Source organism: Botryllus schlosseri, chromosome 1 (assembly GCF_051294905.1).
Source record: "Botryllus schlosseri isolate E-star chromosome 1, Bs_hap1, whole genome shotgun sequence".
Taxonomy (NCBI): Eukaryota; Metazoa; Chordata; class Ascidiacea; order Stolidobranchia; family Styelidae; genus Botryllus; species Botryllus schlosseri.
In genome coordinates, this window is record NC_137236.1 from 6,633,894 (window position 1) to 6,651,099 (window position 17,206).

A 17,206-nucleotide genomic window follows, 5' to 3' on the forward strand; every position below is an offset into this window, starting at 1 on the left:
GTCAACCAAAGTGTTCAGACGTGTTGCTACAGATGGACATAAGGTAGGGTTACCATATTTTGAAATCGGAAAGGAGGACACTCCTACCAAATCATTTCAAGTTAGTTGAAGAAAACTGAAAGCAGACGACTTTGCAATATTCACTTGAAATTATGTTGAGTTCACTACAAAAAAAAAGTTCATCATTTTTACTCGACTCCCGGTTAACCCACTTTTTATTTTTATTTTGTGGTATTCACTAAAAAAGGCCACCACTTACTTTCATTTAAATCCCGAATAACCCCCTCAAACGTTCCTATTGCCCATTTCACGTCATTTATGCCGATTTCCGTTGAATCTGTCCATTAACCTAGCTGTAAAAGCTGTAAAGGAGGACCGATTGCCCAAAAGGAGGCCATATATTAGTCCTCGAAGGACATTTCTAAAAACCTGAAGAAGGAGAAAAAATCCTTTCTAAAGGAGAACGTATGGTAACCCCAAAATAAGGTCGTTTACTCGTGGTTGAGTTGAATTTATTGAGAATAATTGTATCATTTCAAAACACCCCACCGCGTCTTAGCATTGATGGCAAATAATCGAATCCAAAATCATTGATAATTCAGAATTACTCACTTTCATCTCTCGAAATGAATTGTCAGACATTGATGCATGTCAGATTCCAACTGATTGAGATTGTCATGCAAACTTCTTTTACCACCAAAGCCATTTCACATCGGACAACCAGACTATGAAATGATACGTTATAAATTATGATCTCCTGATTGCAATCCACTGTAAAAAATTGAAAAGAGTGGTTATGAAAAGTAACATCAATGAATGTATTTATATACACCACAGGTTGCTCAAACCAGGTTATCGTACAAGAAGATGTGGTAGATAACTAGTTGCCGATAGTCGCCTCATAATCAAAGTGGTTTGTTAAGTAACATGCGGAAAAATTCGGATTTCTTGATCATGGATAGCAAAAAAATAATGACACACAATAAAGACAACAAGATAAACGAAAATTACATCCGATTTAATTTCGTACTTGGACATAAAGTTGTAACTTGGCCCAAAAAGTGGCTCAACAAGGAAGACATCCACACTTTTTGAAATTTTCATGCATTCAATCATTGAATGCAGTGGGTTATTTCATACCGAATTATTGGAAGGGTAAAACTTATACGACTTACTGTAAACAATAGGTTCCCAACTCCTGATAACGGCCATATAACCCTAGTGAGATCAATTGTGCAAGTCGTCAAAATGAACAACCATATCTATATTGGGCAAGATAGAAAATATATGATGGGCTGCATCAACTAGAATTACTGGCATGATTATGCACTTTTGTACAAGTCTTGAAGAATGTTTCCACAAAATTACTGGCTACTATGGCTATCACATTCATCAAATGATACGAATCTACCGAAAAGTAGTTTATATGAAAAATTGACCATACGGATACAAAGTTCTGCCGATTTGAAACAAAAAATGCACGATCTTGAAGGCAATTGCCGTATGATGCATATAGCTTTATGAGTTGATATTTTTATTCATGTCTCAGTTGCAGATTTGTACAAACTACTAATCGAGTTGGTGTATGGTCAAATAGTAGCTCCAGTTGCAAATTTGTGGAATGAGTAGTTTGGTGCGAATAGTGATACCGGTGTTCTGTTGTGTGATGTTCTTGCAGCTATTGCTAGCTTGGAGTCAACACTACTAATAACAATGGCGTGGCCAGAAAATGGGTTTTGAGGGTAGAAAACTGTCCATTTCGAACTTCAAACACAGATTCTGTCTCCAAGTCAGACTAATTTGCATTAGAAGTACCCTACTGCACTTGCTTAAGAACTGAAAATCCAGTAATTGCACAAGTTTGCTCAGTTGAATGCAATCTATCTCTTCACAAATACTGATTTGTAAATTGGAAAACATTGATCGACTTTTGGCTTCCCTATAGTCCATTTGTCTTGCGATATATCATACTTTTCAATTGCATCAGAAGTTTTTCCATCTGTTACTGCAAAAATGCACTTGTCAATGTGATATGCAGAAACTCGATAATGACAATCATTCATAGAAGATAATGAAGTCCACTGAGCTGAAGCAACATCGTAACATTCTACGTTGTCGACATAATTTATTCCTCTCCAGCCACCGATCACAAAAATCTTTTGATCAACTGCAACAACACCACTCACACAAATAGGATATTTCATTGGGTCGAGATCAACCCACTCTGATGAGGATGGAGTGAATCTGCAGAATGATGAAACTATGACACCACCTGGTCCTTCACCTCCGATACAATAGATGGAATCATTCAATGATACGAGGCCTGCATCACATATCGCTGTAGGTTTGTCTTCTAGTTGAATCCATTTATTCAGGAGGTAAGTAAATATTTCCACAATACTTGTTGCTTTAGTATAACTTCCTCCAACAATAAAAATTGATCCCGACAAAGAAACTGAGCGAGGAAAGTATCCATGGTCACAAATCATATTTTTCATCTTTTCCCATTTTGAATTTTTGCTCTGAAAATTGAGCCGATGAACTGATTTATTCTTACATAAAACGTAGATATGTGAGTCTAGAGAAATCGCTGAGAAATGTTTTAAATTCGTAAACTTCTCATCATGAAACTTCTCTACTTTCTCAGTTACTGGATTGAAGGATCGGATACAATCTGCCTCATCATCAAAAAGAAGTATCAATTCATCATCGCCAATTTCTTCATACTTGTTGTGCGATTCTTTTGGAGCTTCTAAAAGATGTCTTGTGATCAACTTGTACAATCCGAAGTCGTTTCTGATAATTTGGTTTGATTTCAAAAGACGCTCTAAAAATGCGGGAGAGACTTTATCAAACTTGACCGCTTCCAGACACTTGTGCAAATGTTCCTGATTTTCCCCATTTTTTTCAACCCAATTGAACAACAATGTTAGTTTGTCTTCTTCACATAACTTAGATTTTTTAGACTTCACATAATTGAGGATGTTAGTTTTTTCAGTATTTCCAAATTCAGGTTGGTTTGATATTTCCATGATATTTTCATGTAAAAATGCTCTACATCGCGTAGAGACGGCATCCAGTCCATACATATCGGCGACATTTGTCGTGGAAAAGTAATTCTCCACATTAACTGATCCCTCCAAAATGTCAGATACTGCTTGTTTCACGTCATCCAACTGCATCATGACTGCGACATGTAAAAGATCATTCATCTTTTCATCAAGAATCTCAAATTTACCCGAATATATGAAGTCGATGCAGCTTTTCACACACATAGAATCAACCTCTTTCAAAACAACTATTCCTTCACGACTTTCTTTGGTGTCGTGCTTTAACATCGCTTTGAAATAAGCACAACCAGCCGACAATACATTTCTGTGAGTGTAAAAGACATCATCTCCTACTTGAATTGTGAAATCACAATGATCGTTCTCTTGCTTCATTCGATGTAATTCTTCCATCATCTTCATTGAATGGTTCTCTACATTTGGACACACAATCTGCACCATGATTGTCAATCATCCACAATATGCTATATAGAATGATCCTATGATTATTATGATATAGTCAAGCACTGTTATTGAAGTAAAGATGATTAGTAGGGCGAATTTTCTTCACATGTCAAGAAGAGTCAAAATGGAAGCGTTATGTCAAAAATTGTGAACATTTTTTTGACGTCTGCATTTCGTTTGTATCGTAGATTATGCAATGTCGGTAGGCCTATTATTGGAAACGGCGAATCGTCTGCTCATTGTGAATCATAAACGGTCAAATGAAAAAAAATAGGTAGACATGGTATTATGGTCAATGTGCCGCAATATCCTAACTCAGTGGTTGCCAACGTGGGCGATTTGGCGGTCTAGGAGGGCGAAAATGATGAATGGGGCGACAGGGGGGCATAAATGGACAAAGGGGGCGACGGGGGGCGAAAACAGCAGAGGGGGCGATAGGGGGGCGATGACGCGTCAAACCAGCACAATTCGAGTCGACAATTTGACCTTTTATTTTAGTCAACCCGCCGGTGATTACAGTTTGTATGCCCAATTTTGGGTACACAAAATTTGGGGGGCGATGATTGGCGTTGACCTTGAAAAGGGGGCGATTGGTCGAAAAAGGTTGGGAACCACTGTCTAACTCAGGGGTCGCCAACTCAAAACGGGTCGCGGGCCACTTTTCAAATTTCGCAGCGGCCGCGGGCCGCATGAATTCAATATCGGTATAAACTAGGCTACCATCGTTTTAAAACTCTACGTCAGTACAACGCCGTGCTACTTAATTTAGGCAATGGGCGTAGTGACAACAAAAGAAGTAATATTTTATCAAAGGAATACAAATACAACAAAAAATCATTATCATTAATTTCATTTTATTTTGAAGTCTGAGCTGTGCACGATACTGGAAACGCTTTTAAGCGAATAAGAACTCGATATTGGGGCTAGCGAGATACGTTACTAGCTGAAAGACCATCTCCACGTAAAGCTTGATCTTGTGGGGCATCCCTAAGCCAGTGGTTCTCAAACATTTTTAGACACGCCCCCTCAATGATACTGAAAACTTTCGCTCCCCCTTATCATCATATCACAAAATGCAACCAGAATGCTAGCTATCCCAATGGATAGTTTGATGGCATTGAAGGTTATCACTGTTGATACACAGAAAATTCACGGACCATACACACACTGCATTACAAAATGGTTTTCTCAGCTTTCTTCCGAAATCTCAAATCACGTCGCGGGCCGCAAAATATGACCTCGCGGGCCGCGTGTTGGAGACCCCTGGTCTAACTGAAGAAAGACTTCTTGGGCATTGCATCATCCTTATATTGAGAAACGCATGATCAAAAATTGTGATGTAGACAACATTGTTAGAATGAAGCAACACGGTGTGTCACCAGCAGCGTACGCACAACTTGAGTGTTGTCAGCCAAAAACTGCTGCTGTTGAACGGCCTTGGCAAGTTTCTTAGTAAGGACATGCACTTTCTATTCAAGAATATAGGAAAGTATCTCCCGTTGTACTACAAAGAATTTTAATTATTTCTACCATAATACAGAATGTAACCACTGGAATTCTTTATAGGGTCAGATTTCATTGAAATATTTTTTTTGTTCAAGTAAAAAGTTGCCTGTTTCTAAGCCAAAAACATTTTTTTCAGGCCAACCTTCGTTAGGACAGCCAGTTCCAACCAGAAATGAAGATAAGTGGTACAATTTACATTATGTGGGAAAACACCTAATTTGCATTCATTAGTTCAAATGTTGGTAAAAATTCAGTTTGTTCAATTCAAAAAAAGTCAAAATTATAATTTTTTAGGTCAAAATTTTCTTTTTAGGTAACAAAAAAACGCCCCACTACTAGGCATTGGTCAGAAACGAAATTTATGAAGTAGTCAATTAGCATGTGTCTAGTCTACATGCCCTCAGTCAAATATTCAAGGACTAGGACTTGCAGTCTTTCTGAATCATGTGTTCGACCCATGCAGCTGAGCTACACTACAAATATTTTCAATTTTGTCAAGTGGGAAGCAGCATTTGGTTATATTTACATCAATTTTACAATTTAACTAAACCAGACGATGTATTTACTCAGTCCCAGTATCATAGCATATTTACAAAAATTGTATCAATTTGTGACTGCATCACAAAGATGAATATTGCGATTTTCATCCTCTGTGCAAGTGAATTGAATTTAAAAATGATGTCCAATTTTATCTATATCATTATTCATTACTATCATTGGCTGCAGCCTAATTTCCGTCTAAGCGGGAGTAATATGGCAGGTTTAGGCCAAGCAGTTCATATCAAATCGGTTTGCTCTCATGGGCACGAGAATGGCAAATGTCCATACCACAAGCTTAGCTCGTTTCGAGATATACAGTTCTTCTGTAGCATTTACGCGAAAACCGGAAAATAGATTAGAATTAAAATTAGAGCATAGAAACATTTCCCAAACTAAATCAGAATTAGAGCAAGGAAACAATACACGAATTAGATTTCTGGCATTTCAATCTAATCAGTATAATTATACAAGTAAAATTATGTAGTTGCCCAAGTCTGTCTGGACGGTCTCTGCCTTTTCCGGTCAACTGTATAATTTGGGGGTCCGACTCGGGTTGTTACTTGACGCCCGCGGTGTGCTTCGCCTGGTCACTACATGTCAACAAAGTGAAGGAGGCGCTTTTTGTAATGAGTTCTCTCATGGCAAATTCGAAATTCTGTCGGTGTCTGATGCCGTCGTTGTGACAACCTGTGACCCAGGCAGGGGATCTGGAGTAAGAATTTTACGAATTCTTCGGTTGATTGGCTGCTTCGAGCTGCCACATTCTTACTCTCCTTGAAACGTCGCTCGGGTTTGGGCCAGTTTAGGTTCTCCTCAATCTGCGCAACATATTCAAGGGTTCAGTCAATACCAGCATTGGAGTTTAGGGATTTCGATAAAGCATCTACACCAGCGGTCTTCAATATTTTTCGTATTGGTAGATACACCATTTTAAAGAATGCTTAAAACTTCTCCGCCTCAGTTCACATTATTCGTCGAATCTGTAGCGATCTTAATCAGAAGAGGGATCTTCCCTGCTGCAATCCATCGGAAATGCTAATGCAACAAACAAATCAGCTTTCGACATAACTGAATCACAATCGAACACAGTGGTTTTCAACCAGAGTCTACGAAACAATATTAGGAAACCACGATCCGATTGATAAATATAATTTGTGATATTGGAAGCTAGGGTAGACCAACACAAACCCAGCTCTCTGCACCGTCCAGCAAGATTCTAGGTTTCGAGTATGTATTTATGACCGATTCTCAAAACTACCTACAAAATTTATTAATTTTCAAAGACAGCACATTCTTCTTCCACCTGTAGTAGGCTACTTCTGGGTTGCTTGGAATAACATTACTTCTACTTCACTACTTATACTGGAGTGAACTTTGCATTGCCATTTCTACTTGAGTAACTTATTTGACCCTTTCTGATTATGCATACGGGCTCATGCATTCGCGGATAGTTATTCTTACACTCAGTAACTTTTTCGAGACAGCTAAGAGACTTTACCTCCGTCCCAATTTACTGCGATCTCAGTGTGCAATTTTTATTGCATGATTTCTTTGTCCGCTCGGAATGAGTAAATGCTGGATGTAAACGTAGGTAGGGTGTAAATATTGGTGTGCTCATGTCCCGGGAGATAGCATAGTGCTATGAATATCCATATCTGGATATGTCACAACTCACCTGAATAAGTCATCACGATTCCTGAAAATCTTGATATAGAGGTCTTGTCTTTTGGCAGGTGACAAAGCCTGAAAGAAAATCTTATAATTGCACAGCCATTAAAAATAGACTTGATCACTTTACGTCTTAAATGCAACTTGGATATAAGAACAGTAAAACTAAACATATGATCACCCAATCATCTTGGACTGTATAGAGCAGAGGTTCTTGAACACCGGCCCGCCAAGTACATAAGAACTTTATGTGTATCAATTCCAAAACGCAAAAAGGTAAACCCTTGTTCATTATTGGAGAAATGCACACCAAATGTGAAGTTGATTTGGAAGTTTGTAATGCATTTTCTGCATGGCGTCATAATAGGGAGTTCATGGTCCACTTTGGGCATAGGCCTACATAACAATGGTGCAACTGTTGTACAAAACTGTTTGAAAGTAGCCTACAACTTCTGATAGGTTACATGTGAAAGCTACTGAGACTTTTAAACAAACTTCCTTGACTTCCGACAGTGCAATTAATCACTTGTCAGTATAATAAAGACGACAGCAAAGTCGCCTTTCTTTTAGAGGATACTGAACACTCACAATCAAGTTACGGGTATGTAACAGGAATTTGCGAGCTTCGACCACGGTCTCTAGTAACGAATACAGAGGCGTGCATGAATGTCTGCTTCCAAATGAGATTTCAAGGAGAAAATGAGACATGGGCAAGGATAGCTAATAGCCATACCTCAATTGTTATAGTAACAGGCACGTACGGTCCATTCAGTTCCTACAAACTGGGGTAATAGCTTCAACGTAGCCTCAAATTGAAAACTGTTATCATTATGTCAGTAATCAATTGTTAAATAATTGGGTAGGTTTGAATAGAATGTCGATTTACATCCTAATTGCGGATTGAAAATACGAAGCCAGATAAAACTTACCTTGAATGAAAATTGGTGAACTTGCTTGAAAGTTGCAACTTGTTTGACTCTGATTGAAAGAAAATTCCTGCCTGTGATGATAAATAAACGATACTTCGTGATAGAAACGATTCAAAATTCGAACTTTGCAGTCACCAAATTTGTTGAGACTTGTGTTACAGATTGTCAAAATAAGATCGTTTATCGGATCGCGGTTGAGTTGAGTATAAACACCCCACTAAAGGCTTGATGGCAAATAATCGAATCCGAAATCATTGATTTTGTAAAAAGATAAACTCAGAATTACGGTACTCACTTTTATCTCCCAGGTAGAATTTTCATAAATTGATGCATGTCAGATTCCAACTGATTGATAACGGTTGAGATTGTCATGCAAACTTCTTTTATCATCAAATCCATTTCCCATCGGACAACCAGATCATTAAATGATACGTTATAAATTATGATCTTCTGATGGCAATTAACTGTAACAAAATGAAGAGTGGTTATGAAAAGTAAACTCAATGAATGTATAATTGTATTGTATATGCACCACAGGTTGTTCAAGCCTGGCTACTGTACCAGCAAAAGTGGTTGCCTAGCCAATATAACAAGTTGCCGATAGTCGCCTCATATAAACAGAATCGAAATGGTTTATTTTGAGAATACATAAAAATTTGGTATCCTGATCATGGATAACGAAAAGCGAACGACTTTTTTCAATCAAGGTGAAACCAAATTCGTCAAAAACAATCAAAAGAAAGATTTTATTATGCAGTAAAATATTGTTTATGCAAGATTCTCATAAAATAAGACGGGCATATGAACTTGTAACCCAGGGTTGTAATGACTCGAGTCATGACTCGAATCGAGTCCGACTTGAGTCACCATATTTTGGTGACTCGACTTGACCAGAGTCATTTTTTAAAATGCGCAAAATGACTCGACTCGAGTCAATTTTTGTATTGACTCGACTTGTAGGCCTAATCGATTCATTGTACACGACTCGAACCAAGTCATATGACTCGAAACTAGGACGGCCAAGACAGACATTTCATTGTAACTTGGAAGAATAGTAAAAGTCACCAAGTTATTGGTATTTCGTCTATTAGTCCTGATACTTGCGAAATGGGCCAAAAACTGATTGTATTAAGGAAAATTACAACATTATGAATGCGAACAATTCTATTTCACTCGAGCAGAGTTGAAAGAAGTGGGTTGAACCTGGTTGAACTCAAAACTGAATAGTGAACGCAATGACTTTGAAGAGTGAATAGCTCGAAGCATATATCGCATGCGGCTCAACTAGTATTGAGATAATTCTCACTCATTTGAAATTTCCATGCATTGAGTCATTGAATGCTGTGGGTTATTTCATACTGAATTAGCAGAAGTGTGAAACTTAAACCGCCTACAGTAAGCAGTAGGTACAAACTCCTGATATTGGCCATATAACCATTTTGGCAACAATTGTAGGCTATAAGTGATCATAATCCTTGACCATGTCTATATTGAATAGGCCTAAGGAACTAAATATATGATTGGATGCATCGACTAAATCTACCGGCAAGATCATGCACTGTGGCACAATTAATGGAAGTATATTACCACAAAATTACTGGTTACTATTGCTATTACATTCATCAAATGATACGAATTTACCAAAAAGCAGTTTACACTTATCAAATTACTGCCGCATTGAAATAAAAATGCACAATTTTCAATGCAATTATGATGGATATGGCTTGATGAATTGAAAACATCAAATGTGAGAAACTTTATATTCATTCATGTCAAAGCTGCAGACTTGTACTAACTACTAATTGAGTTACTTCGACGGTCAAGACTAGTTCTAATCACCGCTTTTGAAAGCGAATAGTTGTAGTGTTGATATTAGTGTAAATATCAACAGTGACATAGTCATGGGTGGGTTGAAAACCGTTACATTTCAAACTATCCACAAAATCCTTTTTAAACGCCGATTCTATCCCCGATATTTTCAAGCTCATTTCCAATCCAGTAATTCACATTATCAGTACTGCAGTCGCTTTGGAATTGAAACTACTAAGTTGTTTTTATTTGCCAGTTACGGATTTTTAAAGAATGTCAATTGTAGTTCTAGTAGCAAGTTTTGAAAAGTCAGTGGTTTTAGTTCTAGGTTGAGTTGCATTTTGAAGATCCAGTAATTTGAACAAGTCTGCTCAGGTGAGTGCAATTTATCTCTTCACAAATACGGATGTGTAAATTCGACAACATTGATCCACTTTTGGCTTAACTATAGTCCATTTGTCTTGCGATGAATCATACTTTTCAATTTGATTGGAGGCTTCAAAATCTTATACTACAAAAATCCAGTTGTCAATGTGATAAGCATAAACTCGGCCATGACAAGCATTCATAGAAGATAATGAAGTCCACTGAGCCGAAGAAACATCGTAACATTCTACTTTTTCAAATTCCGTTTTTCCTCTCCTACCACCGATCACAAATATCTTCTGATCAACTGCAACAACACCACTCTCATAAATAGGATATCTCATTGGGTCGAGATCAACCCACTCTGATGAGGATGGAGTGAATCTGCAGAATGATGAAACTTTGACACCATCTTGTCCTGCACCTCCGATACAATAGATGGAATCATTTAATGATACGAGACTTGTTACACAAATCGCAGTAGGTTTATCTTCTAATTGAATCCATTGATTTACGAGGGAAGTAAACATTTCCACATCACTTGTTGCTCCATTATAACTTCCTCCAACAACAAATATTGATCCCGACAAAGTAACTGAGCGAGGATCGGTTCCATGATCACAAATCATATCTTTCATCTTTTACCATTTTGAATTTTTGTTCTTAAAATAAAGTCTATGAACTGATTTATCCTCACATAAAACGTAGATATAAAGGTCTAGAGAAATCGCCGAGAAATGTTTTAAATTCGTAAACTTTTCATCATGAAACTTCTCTAGTTTCTCAGTTACTGGATTGAAGGATAGAATAAAATCTGCCTCATCGTCAAAAAGAAGTATCAATTCATCATCGCCAATTTCTTCATTCTTTTGGTGTGATGCTTTTGGAGCTTCTAAAAGATGTCCATTGATCAACTTGTACAATCCAAAGTCGTTTCTGATAATTTGGTTTGATTTCAAAAGACGTTCTATAAATCCCGGAGGGACTTTATCAAACTTGACGGCTTCGAGACACTTGTGCAAATGTTCCTGATTTTCACCATTTTTTTCAACCCAATTCAACATCAATGTTAGTTTGTCTTCTTCACATAACTTCGATTTTTCAGACTTCACATAATTGAGGATGTCAGTTTTTTTAGTATTTCCAAATTCAGGTTGGTTTGATATTTCCATGATATTTTCATGAAAAAATGCTCTACATCGCGTAGAGACGGCGTCCAGACCATACATATCGGCAACATTTCTTGTGGAAAAGTAATTCTCTACATTAAGTGATTTCTCCAAAACATCAGATACTGCCTGTTTCACATCATCCAACTGCATCATGATTGCGACATGCAGAAGATCATTGATCTTTTCGTCAGGAATCTCAAATTTGCCCGAATAGGCTATATGAAATCGATGCAGTTTTTCACACACATAGAATCGACCTCTTTCAAAACAACTTTTCCCTCACGACTTTCTTTGGTGTCGTGCTTTAACATAGCTTTGAAATAAGCACAACCAGCCGACAATACATTTTTATGACTGTAATAGACATCATCTCCAACTTGAATTATGAAATCACAGTGATCGTTTTCTTGCTTCATTCGATGTAATTCTTCCATCATCTTCCCTGAATGTTTCTCTACATTTGGACACACGATCTGGACCATGATTGCCAATCAACCACAATATTCAAGGATCCTACGATTATTATAATAATAGTTAAACACTGTTATTGAAGTAAATATTATAGCCAACTTAAGTAAAATACCTGTTGAAGTTGAAAGAATCATAAAACTTATTAACGTCACGAGTTGAATGAACGAGGAATTGAAGGAAAGTTAACGAAGGCGAACACTGAACAGTGCAGTTCTGCAGTTATGAATGTTGTATAATTTTATATTACGTTATATTCCACGAATGGCCATATCGGTTTCATGCAAGATCGTCATATCGCAAAGCTTGGTTAAAAATTGCAGCAACACGAAAGATCACGCTGGTTTCACTCCGTGTTTGGAAACGAAATCAGCGAAGCATGAGGCATGTCAGCGTCATCTGACCACTGAGCTATATAAACACGGATAATTAGTTATTGGACACGGAGCTATATGGATTGGGAGTATAGCGGATAGCGGTTACCGACGGGGTGATTTCAAAACACCACAAAACCGTGAAAAAAGGAGGGTGTCGAAACGACGTGGAGTAGTCTTTCAAATCAGACACCCGGCAGGACCTAGGCGATGTAGAGAAGAGGCATGCGCACTAAAGCAGAGAAGGATAAAGGCAAGCTATTCCTACAAATGGGTACAATATTTCAAAATATATGCATTCAGGATAATGTAGGAGCTATTTAGTGCAGTTCTTATGACTCATAAACATGTAGCAGATTGATCACAAAGCTATTTTCTACTTTTCCAAATCCAAAGTGAATAGGTTTATTAGTTATGTATAAACAAGAGGCCAAGTCGAAATAGAAGTAGAATTTAAAAATGTCACCACTAGGGTATGTAGTGCAATTAGGCAAAACGTACCCAAGTAGTCGAACTGAAACTATCTTCAGCAATATACTCACTCAGTTACGATAACCGGCATTTTTACGCGTTTCTTCTACAATTTCACTAATAACAATATTCAATACCTTAATCAATGAACGTCAGATTATATTTTCCTCTGAACAAGACAGGCACAATGCGACGTGATCAACAGATACGAAGATGACGAAAGACCAGTTGTGGTCTTGCCTTGTGTCTGATGTTGCAATTCCCTTTTCGGTGTTAGTCTCTATCCAGCGACTCATCTTTCTAACTCTTTCCATTCTTTGTGGGTATGCACCCCTCTTCTATCAGGTCTTTTTCTGGGCTTTTTTGTCGTCGAAATATAAGAACAGCGACGCAGGTGAAGAGGAGCCCATACTATGCTAACCTCCGGCGCGGAATCGAACTTGGGCGCTTTATCGTCACTACAACGCTACCTCCCCCGCTAAATGATGCCAGTTACCCAAAACTACTTTTTACTTTCCAAAACCAGGGATATCTAGAACTAGAACTCTATATATCCCTGTCCGAAACTCAAGGTAGTTTGCATCATCATTGGTTTATTAGCAATTTTATCAGTTCAATACACCACAAACATGCGATACAATGAAAAGACAGAAAGATGTCGAAGCGACAAGGAGTAGTCTATGGAATCTGACACCCACCTTGGCCTAGGCCAGTGGTTCCCAACCTTTTTCGACTCATCGCCCCCTTTTCAAACTCCAGACCGATCATTGCCCCCCAAATATTGGGAACCGAAAAATGGGCATACAGACTGAAATCACCGGCGAGTTGACTAAGAAAAAAGGTAAACTTTTCGGCTCGACCTCGAAATTACAATTTTCCAGCTAAATTTTGGTGAGTTGACTAACAAAAAAGGTGATTTCTCCGACTTGATTCCAAAAGGACCGTAACAGCATTTCGTCAGCCCCCCCCCAATACGTTGGTCTTGACCCTCCTCCATAGGGCGATAAAGCAAACTTCTGCACCCTTAGACCAAACTCCCTCGATACCTCTTTACCGCTACTTCTCAGCACAATTTATTGGACTCTTTAGTGACTAATCAGTCGGCTTAATTCGCGCGAAGCGCGAAAAATTTCTATCATTCATGATTGAATCGGTGAATATGATCGGGAATTGCACATATATTGCTGTCAATTTTTTATCATCTCTCTGCTCATCTATTCAGATTTACCGGTAACGCTGAGTGAGGTGTCTTGGAAAATGTAGGGCTCGTAAATATTAATTGAACATATTCGGGCGGACCCGTGGGTATACTGACTCCGTTACGTTATGACATTTCGTGGCCTGTCTGTTATGTCAAAAGATATTCAAATCGCCCATACGTACTAAACTAAAAGACGCACACGATTTCAAATTGGTATTTCTGCACTGGCAATTAATTTTTCTCTGCGAGATGGCATTTTTTGTGGGGTCTTGATTGCCAGGACAGAAACATTTGGCGCCACCCGTTTAAGCGCCCATGGACAATTAAATATATATATGTATATAGTATATATATCGAAGTCGGTCAGCATAAAGGCAGTCCTTTTCCGCCGAGGTTTTCTCATTCTGGCACACTTCTCGGAGTCGCATGTTACATGGCCTGAAACTTTATATCTCTTGGTGCGATAATGGCTGACGCCGAGATGCCCATTTTTGGTTCGATAATGGCTGACGCCGAGATGCCCATTTTCGGTGCGATAATGGCAGACGCCGAGATGCCCATTTCTATAACTCATGCGTATTATTTCTTGGAGGAAGGGTAACCAATAAGCAATAAATATGTGACCACGAAATGGCGCGCAGCGCGAAATTTTTTGGAAAAAGTTGCCTTAATTTCCAAAATAATACTTTATAATTTCATTATTGTTAATTCACGAAAAAACTGTGGTCCCCCCATCCCAATTGAGGGTTTGGGTGTGGCAATTATGGTCATGAACGCCAATATAGCCATTTCAACGCGCAATCGCCCCCCTATCGCCCCCTTCGTCCATTTTCGCCCCCCTATCGCCCCCTTGGCTATTTTCGCCCCCCCTGGACCGACAAATCGCCCCCTGGGGGGCGATATCGCCCACGTTGGGAACCACTGGCCTAGGCGATGTAAAGAGGAGGCATGCACACTGAATGAAAGTAAAGAAGATAGTATAGAAAAAGAATGCGACAAGAAATAGGGCGGCATGTCATGGGAAGCGAGATCGATAGGTCAGTCGTGGTACGGTAATCTTGAGGATGGACAATATTTATTTAGTAGTAATTGCTTGTATTTCGACTTGAATGTGGACATGCTCGTCGACTGTCGGATGGCCGGCGGGATACTGTTCCACACATCAGGTCCGGCATATTTGATGGAGCGATGATCTTTTCGGTCGATCATATGATATTTGGACGACGTGGACGCGCGTGTGTTGTACTTGTGCGCTTTTGATTCAGAGGTAAAGAAGTCATTGAAATATTCGGGGCAACGACCGCAGTGAAACTGATACATAAACTTGGCCATTTCTAGTTTCCGCATATCTTCTATGTTTAGGACGCCGAATCTCTTCAGCGGCGACTTATTGGATGGGCAGCCAGGACCCTTTGGGGCCCTATAGCTATGATTCGGAGTACTTTATGCTGTAGTTTCTGCAGTGGCTTGAGTGCAGTTTTTCTGGCAGCCCCCCAACAGAGGATGCCATAATGTAACTTCGATTGGATTAAGGATTTAATGAGTATCAGAAGAACCCATGCTGGCATGAAGCGCCCAAGGCTGTAGAACAGGCCGCACTTCGGTGATAATTTAGTTTCTAGGGACTGAATATGACTCTTCCAGGACATGTTCGAGTCCAGGTAGAACTCCGAGATATTTGGCATTATCTGTGTTGGAAACGGGCCGATATTAACGGTTACGTTATTTTTTGAATTTACTGTCAGCAATTGCGATTTCGAGGCGTTTATGCAAAGGTTGTTCTGGGCCGTCCACTCATGGACTTTTGGCATTTGGTCACCAGTCAGGGCATCCAGCTCTGCCGTCGAAGATGCGGAAGAGAGGAGGTGAGTATCATCAGCGAACAGTGTGTCTGTTCAGGTAGTAGCTTAATGTTCTAAAAAGATTGTCAGTACTTCATAACATAACATAACATGGTTGGGTTATATTTTTATCTGAACAAGTCACACACACTGTACAATGCGATAAGACACAATGCGATGTCATGAACAGATAGGAGGATGTAGAACGACACGCATCAGTAGCGATCCTTTACTCTAACATCCACCTCGGCCTAGAGAGCCCGATGTCACAGTTCTTTTTTCGATGTTGATGCCGCGGCCTTTCTACTAGTTCTTTTCCATTCTTTGTGAGTGCTTTCTTTCGTCGGGTCTTTTTCTGCGCTTTTTTTTTGTCGCCGTAAGAACGGCAACGGCAGGGGAAGAGGAGCCCAGATAAACCTCCGACGGGAATCGAACACGGTTCGCCTGCGTGCAGGGCGCTTATCGTAACCACTACACTATCTCCCCTGCTCCCAAAAATTGAAGTACTTTGCTATGGACCCCCTCAGGTAATATGTTACTAACCTTGCGCTGATTGACGAATTTTATGGTCATCATAGCAGTATCAATTCGAACGAGCGATCGGGATTACCTCCAGCAAAAAGCGGATGCGATTATCTGCATCCACGTGGACTCTCTCCCTGACCGCACAATATTCATTCACTGTGTACTATTTGATACTCATTTCTTGTAATAGTTTTATGCTTGGTTGTTCTAAAACAGAAGCGGACCAACGTACAGACAGCTTCCGGTCTTATAGGATACTGTGGCCCGCGTCTACAATACATACAATCGCGAGCGAACGTTCTCGACACTAGCCTGCTAAAACAAAGCCTCGCCCCAATCCAACTTACGTTCACGTGCAGTCTTTACAGACGGTATGCAAGTGCAACATACAGTCAGAGAGTTCGCCAAATAACTCGTTGATAACTTCGAACGAGCACAGATGTCTCTAAGACTTTAACGGCTATTGAAGTACATTACGTTGATAAATCCATTGACTACTGTTTGGTCACTATGCTTTACGGTGAAAGTTTACATTAAATAAGTTTTATTCATGGTATGGATTGATAAATACGCGATTGATATATCGATCCAGGATTTCGGCATAATAATCAGGTCGACAACTTGCTGGATTTCAAATTTCATACTTTCAACACATTTCATTTTTACAAACAGTAGAAAAGTAACAAACCAATTATGTCTGATTCATTTCGCAGAAGATTATGATAATTTACTCTTACGCAGTTGCAAGCAACAGATGGACAAAGGCAGAGAGACATTGAATTTCAAGCCTGACCTGATCACAGTCGTGTCTTAAATTTAGCTCT

At 39.2% G+C, this 17,206-nt stretch overlaps 4 protein-coding genes across 4 annotated transcripts in view; all 4 read right to left on the reverse strand.

Annotated features, from left to right (window-relative positions):
- Nucleotides 1-17,206, reverse strand: part of LOC145456733 (kelch repeat and BTB domain-containing protein 3-like) — a 120,243-nt gene that overhangs the window by 33,999 nt on the left and 69,038 nt on the right. The window lies entirely within an intron of this gene.
- LOC145457593 (kelch-like protein 6) overlaps nt 1-17,206 on the reverse strand; it is a 74,948-nt gene that overhangs the window by 28,527 nt on the left and 29,215 nt on the right. The gene's annotated exons all lie outside the window — the stretch shown is intronic.
- Nucleotides 1-17,206, reverse strand: part of LOC145432990 (uncharacterized) — a 299,451-nt gene that overhangs the window by 20,556 nt on the left and 261,689 nt on the right. The window lies entirely within an intron of this gene.
- LOC145457331 (kelch repeat and BTB domain-containing protein 12-like) lies at nt 772-3,840 on the reverse strand. The gene has a single exon (XM_080335557.1). It carries the CDS (start codon nt 3,507-3,509, stop codon nt 1,881-1,883), a length of 1,629 nt encoding a protein of 542 aa, XP_080191683.1. The 5' UTR covers nt 3,510-3,840; the 3' UTR covers nt 772-1,880.

Excerpts from the sequence above, each read along its gene's own strand:
- LOC145457331 (XM_080335557.1), bottom strand. The coding sequence starts at position 3,509 with ATGGTGCAGATTGTGTGTCCAAATGTAGAGAACCATTCAATGAAGATG.